Genomic DNA, 14,919 nt, shown 5'->3' on the forward strand with positions numbered 1-14,919 from the left:
AGCTGAAACTAAGTGTTAAAAAACAGCAGTGTATACTTCAAATGTATACATTATATGTACAGTTGAAGTCGGAAGTTTACATACACCTAAGCCAAATACATTTATACTCAGTTTTTTACAATTCCTGACATTTAATCCTAGTACAAATTCCCTGTTTTAGGTCAGTAAGGATCACCACTTTATTTTAAGAATGTGAAATGTCAGAATAATAGTAGACAGAATGATTTATTTCAGCTTTTACTTCTTTCATCACATTCCCAGTGGGTCAGAAGTTTACATACACTCAATTAGTATTTGGTAGCATTGCCTTTAAATTGTTTAAATTGGGTCAAACGTTTCAGGTAGCCTTCCACAAGCTTCCCACAATAAGTTGGGTGAATTCTGGCCCATTCCTCCTGAAAGAGCTGGTGTAACTGAGTCAGGTTTGTAGGCCTCCTTGTTCACACACACTTTTTCAGTTCTGCCCACAAATGTTCTATAGGATTGAGGTCAGGGCTTTGTGATGGCCACTCCAATACCTTGACTTTGTTGTCCTTAAGCCATTTTGCCACAACTTTGGAGGTATGCTTGGGGTCAATATCCATTTGGAAGACCCATTTGCGACCAAGCTTTAACTTCCTGACTGATGTCTTGAGATGTTGCTTCAATATATCCACATAATTTTCCTTTCTCATGATTCCATCTATTTTATGAAGTGCACCAGACCCTCTTGCAGCAAAGCACCCCCACAACATGATGCTGCCACCCCTGTGCTTCTTCCTTGCTGAGCAGCCTTTCAGTTTATGTCGATATAGGCACGGTCAACTTAGTGTATGTAAACTTCTGACCCACTGGAATTGTGATACAGTGAATTATAAGTGAAATATTCTGTAAACAATTGGTGGAAAAATGACTTGTGTTATGCACAAAGTAGACATCCTAACCGACTTGCCAAAACTATAGTTTGTTAACAAGAAATTTGTGGAATGGTTGAAAAACCTATTTTTAATGACTCCAACATAAGTGTATGTGAACTTCCGACTTCAACTATATATATATATATATTGTATGTGTACACTGGAGAATTAAAGAGTGAAAACGTGATTTTTATAGAGTGCTTCTTCAACAGGGCTTGTTGTTTGTGTGGATGTATGAGCCAGTCTTGACTATTTTCCAGAATGATCCTTAAATCATGACAACAACAGATGGTGACCAACAGCCTTAGCTGATGAGAAGTATGTATCAGCACTTGGACCTTAGTAAGTTCACTGAGTTCAAAAGTAGCATGACAACCAATTCCCTGACTGCCTGAACATGTATAACTGAAACCGTGAAGATCATTAGCGCGACAAGAAAAGCCTACGGCTAAATGTGAATCTCCTTCCTCATATTCAACTGATCATCAACATGCCCAAACTCATCTTTGACGACCAATCTTACAATGAAAGAATCCATTCAAAAACAAGACGTACGTCAGAATACTGGACATTGATTAGCTCTGCCAGTCTCTCTAAACAGATTGCCAGTTCAGCGACAGCATGGACGGAATCCTCCGTCTGAACCCATAGCTCAGACTCACCTCGTATATAAACACAAGCGTGCCACGACTTGGCAGACCAGAGAACAGCAGCGTGCCAGCACTTAGAGGCCACGTGCTAGAGGTTACTATAGCACACACACACACACACACACACACACACACACACACACACACACACACACACACACACACACACACACACACACACACACACACACACACACACACACACACACACACACACACACACACACACACACACACACTCTGCCAGATAAACATGTGCGCATGCGTGTCTGTCTGACCCGCTAACTTTTACTCCTTCTGCCGACTTCCGAACTCTGAGAGGAGGGCCCGCTCCCTGGCTCCTGAACCTGTGGGTACGGTTCCTCCTCCTCTCCTCCTTCTCTCATCCTCCTCCCGCTCTTGCTGGCCGCCTCTCTCACATCACGTGCCTGGATCTGCCGCCAATCGCCGCCCAGCCCGGGACGCTTCAAACCCGGCCCAGCCTCTCCGCCTGCCACTTAATCACAGCAGCCCAGCACAAGACGCAGCCGCCAGATAAAGCCTGCGCTCTGAGCTAGCAGCCATGCAGCCAGCTAGAGGAGAAAGACAACTAACTAACTACACACTGCACCGCGCTGCAGTATAAGTCTGTTCACACGCCTGCCTTTTTAAAGGCCTCTCTTCTCCTGTGAGATGGAGCTCAGACAACTCTGAACACAAACCACACGTGGTCACCGGCGTGAGCGCCAACAGACAGATGACATGTGGATGTCTATTTACTGTCAGCCTGTCTGTTGATCAAGGGCTAGTGTAAAGCTCCATGATATAAGTGCACGCGTGCACACAAACACACACACACACACACACACCGGTTTCTGCAGCACTATATGCCCTTCCTCCCTTTTAACGTCTGCAAGCCTCCAACTCCTCTTCTCTCTTTGAAACCAACAACACCAAGACAAAACAGAACAGACACACGGGGAAATCGCAGACAGATGACAGCCCAGTCAGTGTATCTGTCAGTGCCCCCCCCCCACTGCAGTAACACGAGGATTCAAGCCTTCCAATCCCACTAATAACCCAGAAATACAGCACATAATAGGCCGTCTGAAAGAGTAGCTCTGTATCCACAGTATCTGCCCCGGGTGGAGTCTTCCTCTTACCTCTGTTGCCAGACTGGGCTTTACCGACCAGGCTGTCCTGTAGTCCTCAATATGTCCCACCTTTCCAGCCATTCAGGAGAGTGAGAAAGGGAGAAGGAGAGAGAGAGAGAGAGAGAGAGAGAGAGAGAGAGAGAGAGAGAGAGAGACAGAGACAGAGACAGAGACAGAGGGAGGGAGGGAGAGAAATGGGGGGAGAATAACAATCAATCGAACAATGCGACAAGAGCTTTCCAAAGAGACGTGTCAATCCAGACAACATGAGCACCTAAAGAATAACCCCGTCTATATAATCCCCTTCTCCAATTCTCTCCTCCTGACAGGAAAGGACCCTGAACACATCACCTCTATCTGCCTTCAAATGGCAAGCCAAGCCGGCGCGTCCCCACTGCTATGAGCGAGCGTGAGAGACAGCGAGAGAGCAAGGATTCTATTTTAATGGTAGAATTATGTAATGCATCGGGAACGAGGAGGATAGCCTCTGATCACGATTGCAGCAATGTGCCTTTGAATATCACCATGACAACATGGACATATACACTATTTCTGTAAATGGTCATGCATTACAGCGTCTTTATAATTCATATACATTATTCACGCATAGATTACGGTCAATGTGATGATAATAACACGTGTAAATAATCAACTCCATCACACTAGAAAGGGGCTGTAACAGTAACAGCAGTAATAATTGAAGTCCTGAAACAATGAACACAGAATAGCAGCAGTGTACATTGGATATGCCCCTCTAACCACTTCTAGCTGTTGAGAGTGCCGGCAGTGTTTTGTCTCCAGCTAACCCTCCTGGTCTCTCCACCCCCCTCTCCTCTTATCTCAAATAAACCCCACAGACTCCCCTCTCTCTCTCCCGGCTCTCTGTGTCCCTGTCCGGCATTCTGCCTGGTAATTCATATTTACCCAGTGTGCCAATCTGTCTTGGTGTGCTGCTCTCTCTCTCTCCGTCGGATGGCCGTATCCCCATCAGAGGACTCAAGCTCCCTCTCGTCTAACCTCTACTCTCTCTCTCTCTCTCTCTCTCTCTCTCTCTCTCTCTCTCTCTCTCTCTCTCTCTCTCTCTCTCTCTCTCTCTCTCTCTCTCTCTCTCTCTCTCTCTCTCTCTCTCTCTCTCTCTCTCTCTCTCTCTCTCTCTCTCTCTCTCTCTCTCTCTCTCTCTCTCTCTCTCTCTCTCTCTCTCTCTCTCTCTCTCTCTCTCTCTCTCTCTCTCTCGCTCCAACCCATTCAGGAAGCCATCTTGTGTTTTTAATCCTGTTTTACATTAGCCCTAGTACACACACATTCTCTCCCTCCCTCTCTCCCTCCCTCCCTCCCTCCCTCGTTCCCCTATGCTAATAGGTCTACCCGCACACACACGCACGAGTGAGGATTTTTTTTTCAAATCCAGCCTCTGTGATCGTTTTCACTGCTGCTCTACACACTACCTCCCCCCATTCCGTCTCCTTTCTTTAAACCCCCCTTCTCCCTCCTCTCTTTCTCAGTCTTTCCATCGAGTAAAACTAACTGCACTCGTGATGTGAATACTCCCCCCCTACCTCCTCTTCAACAATACACTCGCATGAACACACGCACACACACGGCCGGCAAAACGTCACGCTACACACTGCACACAAAGAGAGTCAAGCAACCAATCAGCGGCCAGCCTGAGCTCTGCTGCTAGGGCGAAAGAGAGAGAGAGAGAGAGCGAGGAGAGAGAGGGAAGGGGGGTCTGTGTATGCTTGCTTGCACATGCAGCCCTATATCGAGTTAGTGAGAATAACACAGAGAAAGAGAGAGATAGACGGAAGGTGGACTGGGGGATGGGACCTCTCTATGGCTGTCAATTATCTCCTTGAGCTCAGCTTCCCTAAACAATGCCTCTGGTATGTGGTATTGCTGAAGACCATCTGTGTCAGGGCTGCCTGCAATAACTGGACTGGACTACAGTGCACGCACACACACACACGGACACACACACTCTCTGTGTACCGGGGAACAGACACTTACACAGCACCACAGCCATTTAAACATGCTGACTCAAGATCCACACACACACACACACACACACACACACACACACACACACACACACACACACACACACACACACACACACACACACACACACACACACACACACACACACACACACACACACACACACACACACACACACACACACACACACACACACACACACACAGTGTACCGGGGAACAGACACTTACACAGCACCACAGCCATTTAAACATGCTGACTCAAGATCCACACACACAGATATAATGTAGCAAACATTTCTGAAATGTGCAAATTTATGGACATTTGTACAAACGTAACGCAAGGTAGAATATGAAACATATTTTGGTACCGTGTGAACACTGTTCATTGACAAAAGTTCAAACGAAATTAGAGAAAACACACTGCCTAATTAGTATCATTCTGATAGACTAAATAACCCCCAAGGCTGTACAGTAAAATAACTTCCCCTGCATTCTGAGTTGTTCTCTTTTAGGAAGCTGACCCTACGAGATTAACATACCGATCATATTTAGGAGGTCTGGGGGGGGGGTGTTTTGTTTATGTCGGTTTTAAAGGGAGAGAGATCTGCTAGTACCATCTCAGACACAGGTAAAATATGCTCTCGGTTTAGCTTTCACTGACACTAGTAATGTGCCTCTGAATGCCAGCCAACGATTGAACAAAGTTGTATCTGGGGTTTACCAGTTTCTTCTACTTTTAAGTCTAGGTGAAGAGGTAAAAGTGGCCGTTGTCATTTCCAAGCTTCACAGAGTGCCAGGCACCTGTAGCGCCGATGTATATGGGCTTACCTGGATTCATTGTTGTTAGTTACACAGGTTTACTGACAATCTCTTTTGAGAGAAGTGTAAAAACATTTTAAAACAGCCATTTAGTCAAAGAAAAAGCACAAATCATAAAAATAAAGAGAACGAGTTCATGTTGAAAACAGAGAGAGAGAGAACAACAGAGAGAGAATGACAGAGAGAAAGAGAAGGATTGAGAGAGAATGACTGAGAGAGAGAATGACAATGAGAGAGAGAGAGAATGACAGACAGAGAGAAAGACAGAGAGAGAATGACAGAGAGTGAGAGAGAGAATGACAGAGAGAATGACAGAGAGAGAACGACAGAGAACGACAGAGAGAGAGAGAACGACAGAGAGAGAAAACGACAGAGAAAGAGAGAGAATGACAACGAGAGAGAGAGAGAATGACAGAGAACGACAGAAAGAGAGAATGACAGAGAGAGAGAGAGAGAATGACAGAGAGAGAGAGAACCACAGAGAGAGAGAGAGAACGACAGAGAGAGAGAGAGAATGACAGAGAGAGAACGACTAAGAGAGAGAGAACGACTGAGAGAGAGAGAGAACGACAGAGAGAGAGAGAACGACAGAGAGAGAAAACGACAGAGAGAGAGAGAGAATGACAACGAGAGAGAGAGAGAATGACAGAGAACGACAGAAAGAGAGAATGACAGAGAGAGAGAGAGAGAATGACAGAGAGAGAGAGAGAACCACAGAGAGAGAGAGAGAACGACAGAGAGAGAGAGAGAGAATGACAGAGAGAGAACGACTAAGAGAGCGAGAACGACTGAGAGAGAGAGAACGACAGAGAGAGAGAACGACAGAGAGAGAGAGAACGACAGAGAGGAAGAGAACGACAGAGAGAGAATGACAGAGAGGGAGAGTGAACGACAGAGAGAGAGAGAATGACAGAGAGAGAGAGAATGACAGAGAGCTAGAGAACGACAGAGAGGGAGAGAACGACAGAGAGAGAGAATGACAGAGAGAACGACAGAGAAGGAGAGAACGACAGAGAGAGAGAGAGAATGACAGAGAGAACGACAGAGAGAGAGAACGACAGAGAGGGAGAACGACAGAGAGAGAGAACGACAGAGGGAGAGAACGACAGAGAGAGAGAACGACAGAGGGAGAGAATGACAGAGAGAGGGAACGACAGAGGGAGAGAACGACAGAGAGAGAGAACGACAGAGACAGAGAGAATGACAGAGGGAGAGAATGACAGAGAGGAAGAGAGAACGACAGAGGGAGAGAACGACAGAGAGAGAGAACGACAGAGAGAGAGAGAACGACAGAGAGAGAGAACGACAGAGAGAGAGAATGACAGAGAGAGGAAGAGAGAACGACAGAGGGAGAGAGAACAACAGAGAGAGAGAACGACAGAGGGAGAGAGAACGACAGAGAGAGAGAGAACGACAGAGAGGGAGAGAATGACAGAGAGAGAGAGAATGACAGAGAGAGGAAGAGAGAACGACAGAGGGAGAGAACGACAGAGAGAGAGAACGACAGAGAGAGAGAGAACGACAGAGAGAGAGAACGACAGAGAGAGAGAATGACAGAGAGAGGAAGAGAGAACGACAGAGGGAGAGAGAACAACAGAGAGAGAGAGAACGACAGAGAGGGAGAGAATGACAGAGAGAGAGAGAGAACGACAGAGAGAGAGAATGACAGAGAGAGGAAGAGAGAGAACGACAGAGGGAGAGAACGACAGAGAGAGAGAACGACAGAGAGAGAGAGAACGACAGAGAGAGAGAACGACAGAGAGAGAGAATGACAGAGAGAGGAAGAGAGAACGACAGAGGGAGAGAGAACAACAGAGAGAGAGAACGACAGAGGGAGAGAGAACGACAGAGAGATAGAGAACGACAGAGAGGGAGAGAATGACAGAGAGAGAGAGAGAACAACCGAGGGAGAGAGAACGACAGAGAGAGAGAGAACGACAGAGTGAGAGAGAACGACAGAGAGAGTGACAGAGAGAGAGAGAGAGAACGACAGAGGGAGAGAACGACAGAGAGAGAGAACGACAGAGAGAGAGAACGACAGAGGGAGAGAGAACGACAGAGAGAGAGAACGACAGAGGGAGAGAGAACGACAGAGAGAGAGAACGACAGAGGGAGAGAACGACAGAGGGAGAGAGAACGACAGAGGGAGAGAGAATGACAGAGAGAGAGAGAACGACAGAGAGAGAGAACGACAGAGAGAGAGAACGACAGAGAGAGAGAACGACAGAGGGAGAGAGAACGACAGAGGGAGAGAGAACGACAGAGAGAGAGAACGACAGAGAGAGAGAACGACAGAGAGAGAGAACGACAGAGAGAGAGAACGACAGAGAGAGAGAACGACAGAGGGAGAGAGAACGACAGAGAGAGAGAACGACAGAGGGAGAGAGAACGACAGAGAGAGAGAACGACAGAGGGAGAGAGAACGACAGAGGGAGAGAACGACAGAGGAGAGAGAGAACGACAGAGAGAGAGAACGACAGATGGAGAGAGAAACGACAGAGGGAGAGAGAACGACAGAGAGAACGACAGAGGGAAGAGAGAACGACAGAGAGAGAGAACGACAGAGGAGAGAGAACGACAGAGGAGAGAGAAACGACAGAGAGAGAGAACGACAGAGAGAGAGAGAACGACAGAGGGAGAGAGAAACGACAGAGGAGAGAGAACGACAGAGAGAGAGAATGACAGAGAGAGAGAAACGACAGAGGAGAGAGAACGACAGAGAGAGAGAACGACAGAGGGAGAGAGAACGACAGAGAGAGAACGACAGAGAGAAAACGACAGAGAGAGAGAACGACAGAGGGAGAGAGAAACGACAGAGAGAGAGAGAGAACGACAGAGAGAGAGAACGACAGAGGGAGAGAGAACGACAGAGGGAGAGAATGACAGAGAGAGAGAGAGAGAAACGACAGAGAGGGAGAGAGAACGACAGAGAGGGAGAGAGAAACGACAGAGAGAGAGAACGACAGAGGGAAAGAGAACGACAGAGAGAGAGAACGACAGAGGGAGAGAGAACGACAGAGGGAGAGAGAACGACAGAGAGAGAGAACGACAGAGAGAGAGAACGACAGAGAGAGAGAACGACAGAGAGAGAGAACGACAGAGAGAGAGAACGACAGAGGGAGAGAGAACGACAGAGAGAGAGAACGACAGAGGGAGAGAGAACGACAGAGAGAGAGAACGACAGAGGGAGAGAGAACGACAGAGGGAGAGAACGACAGAGAGAGAGAACGACAGAGGGAGAGAGAACGACAGATGGAGAGAGAACGACAGAGGGAGAGAGAACGACAGAGGAAGAGAGAACGACAGAGAGAGAGAACGACAGAGGGAGAGAGAACGACAGAGGGAGAGAGAACGACAGAGAGAGAGAATGACAGAGGGAGAGAGAACGACAGAGAGAGAGAACGACAGAGGGAGAGAGAACGACAGAGAGAGAGAGAACGACAGAGAGAGAGAACGACAGAGGGAGAGAGAACGACAGAGAGAGAGAACGACAGAGGGAGAGAGAACGACAGATAGAGAGAACGACAGGGAGAGAAAACGACAGAGAGAGAGAACGACAGAGGGAGAGAGAACGACAGAGAGAGAGAGAACGACAGAGAGAGAGAACGACAGAGAGAGAGAATGACAGAGAGAGGAAGAGAGAACGACAGAGGGAGAGAGAACAACAGAGAGAGAGAGAACGACAGAGAGGGAGAGAATGACAGAGAGAGAGAGAGAACGACAGAGAGAGAGAATGACAGAGAGAGGAAGAGAGAACGACAGAGGGAGAGAACGACAGAGAGAGAGAACGACAGAGAGAGAGAGAACGACAGAGAGAGAGAACGACAGAGAGAGAGAATGACAGAGAGAGGAAGAGAGAACGACAGAGGGAGAGAGAACAACAGAGAGAGAGAACGACAGAGGGAGAGAGAACGACAGAGAGATAGAGAACGACAGAGAGGGAGAGAATGACAGAGAGAGAGAGAGAACAACCGAGGGAGAGAGAACGACAGAGAGAGAGAGAACGACAGAGTGAGAGAGAACGACAGAGAGAGTGACAGAGAGAGAGAGAGAGAACGACAGAGGGAGAGAACGACAGAGAGAGAGAACGACAGAGAGAGAGAACGACAGAGGGAGAGAGAACGACAGAGAGAGAGAACGACAGAGGGAGAGAGAACGAGAGAGAGAACGACAGAGGGAGAGAACGACAGAGGGAGAGAGAACGACAGAGGGAGAGAGAATGACAGAGAGAGAGAACGACAGAGAGAGAGAACGACAGAGAGAGAACGACAGAGAGAGAGAACGACAGAGAGAGAGAACGACAGAGGGAGAGAGAACGACAGAGGGAGAGAGAACGACAGAGAGAGAGAACGACAGAGAGAGAGAACGACAGAGAGAGAGAACGACAGAGAGAGAGAACGACAGAGGGAGAGAGAACGACAGAGAGAGAGAACGACAGAGGGAGAGAGAACGACAGAGAGAGAGAACGACAGAGGGAGAGAGAACGACAGAGGGAGAGAACGACAGAGAGAGAACGACAGAGGGAGAGAGAACGACAGATGGAGAGAGAACGACAGAGGGAGAGAGAACGACAGAGAGAACGACAGAGGAAGAGAGAACGACAGAGAGAGAGAACGACAGAGGGAGAGAGAACGACAGAGGGAGAGAGAACGACAGAGAGAGAGAACGACAGAGAGAGAGAGAACGACAGAGAGAGAGAGAACGACAGAGGGAGAGAGAACGACAGAGGAGAGAGAACGACAGAGAGAGAGAACGACAGAGGGAGAGAGAACGACAGAGAGAGAGAACGACAGAGGGAGAGAGAACGACAGATAGAGAGAACGACAGGGAGAGAAAACGACAGAGAGAGAGAACGACAGAGGGAGAGAGAACGACAGAGAGAGAGAGAGAACGACAGAGAGAGAGAACGACAGAGGGAGAGAGAACGACAGAGGGAGAGAATGACAGAGAGAGAGAGAGAGAACGACAGAGAGGGAGAGAGAACGACAGAGAGGGAGAGAGAACGACAGAGAGAGAGAGAGAACGACAGAGGGAAAGAGAACGACAGAGAGAGAGAACGACAGAGGGAGAGAGAACGACAGAGGGAGAGAGAACGACAGAGAGAGAGAACGACAGAGAGAGAGAACGACAGAGAGAGAGAACGACAGAGAGAGAGAACGACAGAGAGAGAGAACGACAGAGAGAGAGAACGACAGAGGGAGAGAGAACGACAGAGAGAGAGAAAACGACAGAGGAGAGAGAAACGACAGAGGGAGAGAACGACAGAGAGAGAGAACGACAGAGGGAGAGAGAACGACAGATGGAGAGAGAACGACAGAGGGAGAGAGAACGACAGAGAGAACGACAGAGGAAGAGAGAACGACAGAGAGAGAGAACGACAGAGGGAGAGAGAACGACAGAGGGAGAGAGAACGACAGAGAGAGAGAATGACAGAGGGAGAGAGAACGACAGAGAGAGAGAACGACAGAGGGAGAGAGAACGACAGAGAGAGAGAGAACGACAGAGAGAGAGAACGACAGAGGGAGAGAGAACGACAGAGAGAGAGAACGACAGAGGGAGAGAGAACGACAGATAGAGAGAACGACAGGGAGAGAAAACGACAGAGGGAGAGAGAACGACAGAGAGAGAGAGAGAACGACAGAGAGAGAGAACGACAGAGGGAGAGAGAACGACAGAGGGAGAGAATGACAGAGAGAGAGAGAGAGAACGACAGAGAGGGAGAGAGAACGACAGAGAGGGAGAGAGAACGACAGAGAGAGAGAGAGAACGACAGAGGGAAAGAGAACGACAGAGAGAGAGAACGACAGAGGGAGAGAGAACGACAGAGAGAGAGAACGACAGAGAGAGAGAACGACAGAGAGAGAGAACGACAGAGAGAGAGAACGACAGAGAGAGAGAACGACAGAGGGAGAGAGAACGACAGAGGGAGAGAGAATGACAGAGAGAGAGAACGACAGAGGGAGAGAGAACGACAGAGGGAGAGAACGACAGAGAGAGAGAACGACAGAGAGAGAGAACGACAGAAGGAGAGAGAACGACAGAGGGAGAGAGAACGACAGAGAGAGAACGACAGAGGGAGAGAGAACGACAGAGAGAGAGAACGACAGAGGGAGAGAGAACGACAGAGAGAGAGAATGACAGAGGGAGAGAGAACGACAGAGAGAGAGAACGACAGAGGGAGAGAGAACGACAGAGAGAGAGAACGACAGAGAGAGAGAACGACAGAGGGAGAGAGAACGACAGAGAGGGAGAGAATGACAGAGAGAGAGAGAGAGAACGACAGAGAGGGAGAGAGAACGACAGAGAGGGAGAGAGAACGACAGAGAGAGAGAGAAACGACAGAGGGAAAGAGAACGACAGAGAGAGAGAACGACAGAGGGAGAGAGAACGACAGAGAGAGAGAACGACAGAGGGAGAGAGAACGACAGAGAGAGAGAGAACGACAGAGAGAGAGAACGACAGAGGGAGAGAGAACGACAGAGAGGGAGAGAGAACGACAGAGAGGGAGAGAGAACGACAGAGAGGGAGACAGAGAGGGAGAGAGAACGACAGAGAGAACGACAGAGAGGGAGAGAGAACGACAGAGAGGGAGAGAGAGAACGACAGAGAGGGAGAAAGAATGACAGAGAGGGAGAGAGAACGACAGAGAGAGAGAGAACGACAGAGGGAAAGAGAACGACAGAGAGAGAACGACAGAGGGAGAGAGAACGACAGAGAGAGAACGACAGAGAGAGAACGACAGAGAGAGAGAGAACGACAGAGAGAGAGAACGACAGAGGGAGAGAGAACGACAGAGAGGGAGAGAGAATGACAGAGAGGGAGAGAGAACGACAGAGAGGGAGAGAGAACGACAGAGAGGGAGAGAGAATGACAGAGAGGGAGAGAGAACGACAGAGGGAGAGAGAATGACAGAGAGGGAGAGAGAACGACAGAGAGGGAGAGAGAACGACAGAGAGGGAGAGAGAACGACAGAGAGGGAGAGAGAATGACAGAGAGGGAGAGAGAATGACAGAGAGGGAGAGAGAATGACAGAGAGGGAGAGTGGTAGTAAAGCAAGCAACCAGTCAGTGACCCAGCGTTTGTGATGCCTTTCTGAGCCTCAGCCTATATGGCTGGCGTGGAAATTCCCTGCTCTGACGTCACTCAGAGTGTCTGTCTGTCTGTCTGTGCGTGTGTGTGTGTGAGTGTGTGTGTGCATAAAGGGGTGTGTTTGTAGTAAGCGGTACAGCAAGAGCGGCTGCGCAGCGTGTTTGTGTTATGGGTGGCGACCGAGCAACGTCATTGTACCTGCCGGCGTGCCGTGGTTCCGTTTTGTGGCACGACTAAATTACCGCTCCAACATGAGTGATACAAATATCTGAGCTAAAGTCGCGACTCTAACGCCAGACGTTTGTGGACTGCTCTGCCCTGGGTAGTGTAGTATATATCTCCAACTCATCTCATAGTCAGCACTGACTGATCTGATTACACTGCACCTGGCCTCCCCAGACAGCCCTCCCCATTTTCTCTCTCACACACACACGCACGCACACACACACGCACACACACGCTCGCACGTTTGAGTCATTTAGCAGACGCTTTTATCCAGAGCGACTTGTATTCATCTCACAATAGCTAAGTGGGAGAACCACATCTCAGTCATAGTAGATATATTTTCCATCAATAAATGTGCTATTAGCAAAGTCAGTGCTAGCACACACACGCACACGCACACACACACAAACACAAAATCCCATCTGCTCAATGACATTACTGTAATCCTGTTGTATAAATAACCTCCCCCAACTCAATCTCAGCTAATTCCCACGCACTCTGTATGTCAGTCTCCCTCACCCCCACAAATGACAGGACGTCACCATCTCCCTTACAACTTTGGTTGCAACAAATTGAACAAGTGAAGCAAAAATGAGTGGTGTTCAGTCTGGTGTAACCGGGCTACCAACCCGGCAACCCTCCAATATCCTCCTCACTCACCCAGACCTGTGACAACCCACTCCCACTCCCCTCTAGACTAGGACAAGAATCAGGGGGAGGGAGACTAATTACAACCACTTTAACAATGAGTTGTAAAAATCTGCAACTCACGGTGATGAGGGTAGGGGGAGGAGTGGAAAGAGGTGGCCGGCTGTAATTACAACACTATTAACAGTATTAATTAACTAACACTCTGACTTCCCACAGCCGTCCCCACTGTCCTCTCCTTCTCTTCTCCTGTCCTCTACTCTCCTGTCCTTCTACTCTCCTGTCCTTCTACTCTCCTGTCCTTCTCCTCTCCTGTCCTCTCCTCTCCTCTCCTTCTCTTCTCCTGTCCTCTACTCTCCTGTCCTTCTACTCTCCTGTCCTTCTCCCCTCCTGTCCTCTACTCTCCTGTCCTCCTCCCCTCCTGTCCTTCTCCTCTCCTCTCCTCTCCTGTCCTTCTCCCCTCCTGTCCACTACTCTCCTGTCCTGTCCTTCTCCCCTAAACTGTCCACTAACTCTCCTGTCCTGTCCTTCTCCCCTCCTGTCCTCTCCTCTCCTGTCCTCTACTCTCCTGTCCTCCTCCCCTGTCCTCTCCTGGCCTTCTCCCCTGTCCTTCTCCCCTTCCTGTCCTTCTCCTCTCCTGTCCTTCTCCTCTCCTGTCCTGCTCCTCTCCTGTCCTTCTCCTCTCCTGTCCTTCTCCTCTCCTGTCCTTCTCCCCTCCTGTCCTTCTCCTCTCCTGTCCTCTACTCTCCTGTCCTTCTCCCCTCCTGTCCTTCTCCTCTCCTGTCCTCTACTCTCCTGTCCTTCTCCTCTCCTGTCCTTCTCCTCTCCGGTCCTTCTCCTCTCCTGTCCTTCTCCTCTCCTGTCCTCTACTCTCCTGTCCTTCTCCTCTCCTGTCCTTCTCCTCTCCTGTCCTCTACTCTCCTGTCCTCTACTCTCCTGTCCTCTACTCTCCTGTCCTTCTCCCCTCCTGTCCTCTACTCTCCTGTCCTTCTCCCCTCCTGTCCTTCTCCCCTCCTGTCCTTCTCCCCTCCTGTCCTTCTCATCTCCTGTCCTCTACTCTCCTGTCCTTCTCCCCTCCTGTCCTCTACTCTCCTGTCCTCCTCCCCTCCTGTCCTCTCCTGTCCTTCTCCTCTCCTGTCCTTCTCCCCTCCTGTCCTGTCCTCTCCTGTCCTTCTCCTCTCCTGTCCTCTACTCTCCTGTCCTTCTCCTCTCCTGTCCTCCTCCCCTGTCCTCTCCTGGCCTTCTCCCCTGTCCTTCTCCCCTTCCTGTCCTTCTCCTCTCCTGTCCTTCTCCTCTCCTGTCCTTCTCCTCTCCTGTCCTTCTCCTCTCCTGTCCTTCTCCCCTCCTGTCCTTCTCCTCTCCTGTCCTCTACTCTCCTGTCCTTCTCCCCTCCTGTCCTTCTCCTCTCCTGTCCTCTACTCTCCTGTCCTTCTCCTCTCCTGTCCTTCTCCTCTCCGGTC

The 14,919-nt window shown here is 49.4% G+C and overlaps 1 protein-coding gene across 1 annotated transcript in view; it reads right to left on the bottom strand.

The window, feature by feature from the left end:
- LOC124034168 (methylcytosine dioxygenase tet3-like) overlaps positions 1 to 14,919 on the bottom strand; it is a 73,583-nt gene that overhangs the window by 44,816 nt on the left and 13,848 nt on the right. Inside the window, 1 exon segment of the mRNA XM_046346971.1 lies at positions 2,689 to 2,748. Within this exon segment, the coding sequence (XP_046202927.1) occupies positions 2,689 to 2,748 (60 nt within the window).

This window comes from Oncorhynchus gorbuscha, linkage group LG04, assembly GCF_021184085.1.
Source record: "Oncorhynchus gorbuscha isolate QuinsamMale2020 ecotype Even-year linkage group LG04, OgorEven_v1.0, whole genome shotgun sequence".
NCBI lineage: Eukaryota > Metazoa > Chordata > Actinopteri > Salmoniformes > Salmonidae > Oncorhynchus > Oncorhynchus gorbuscha.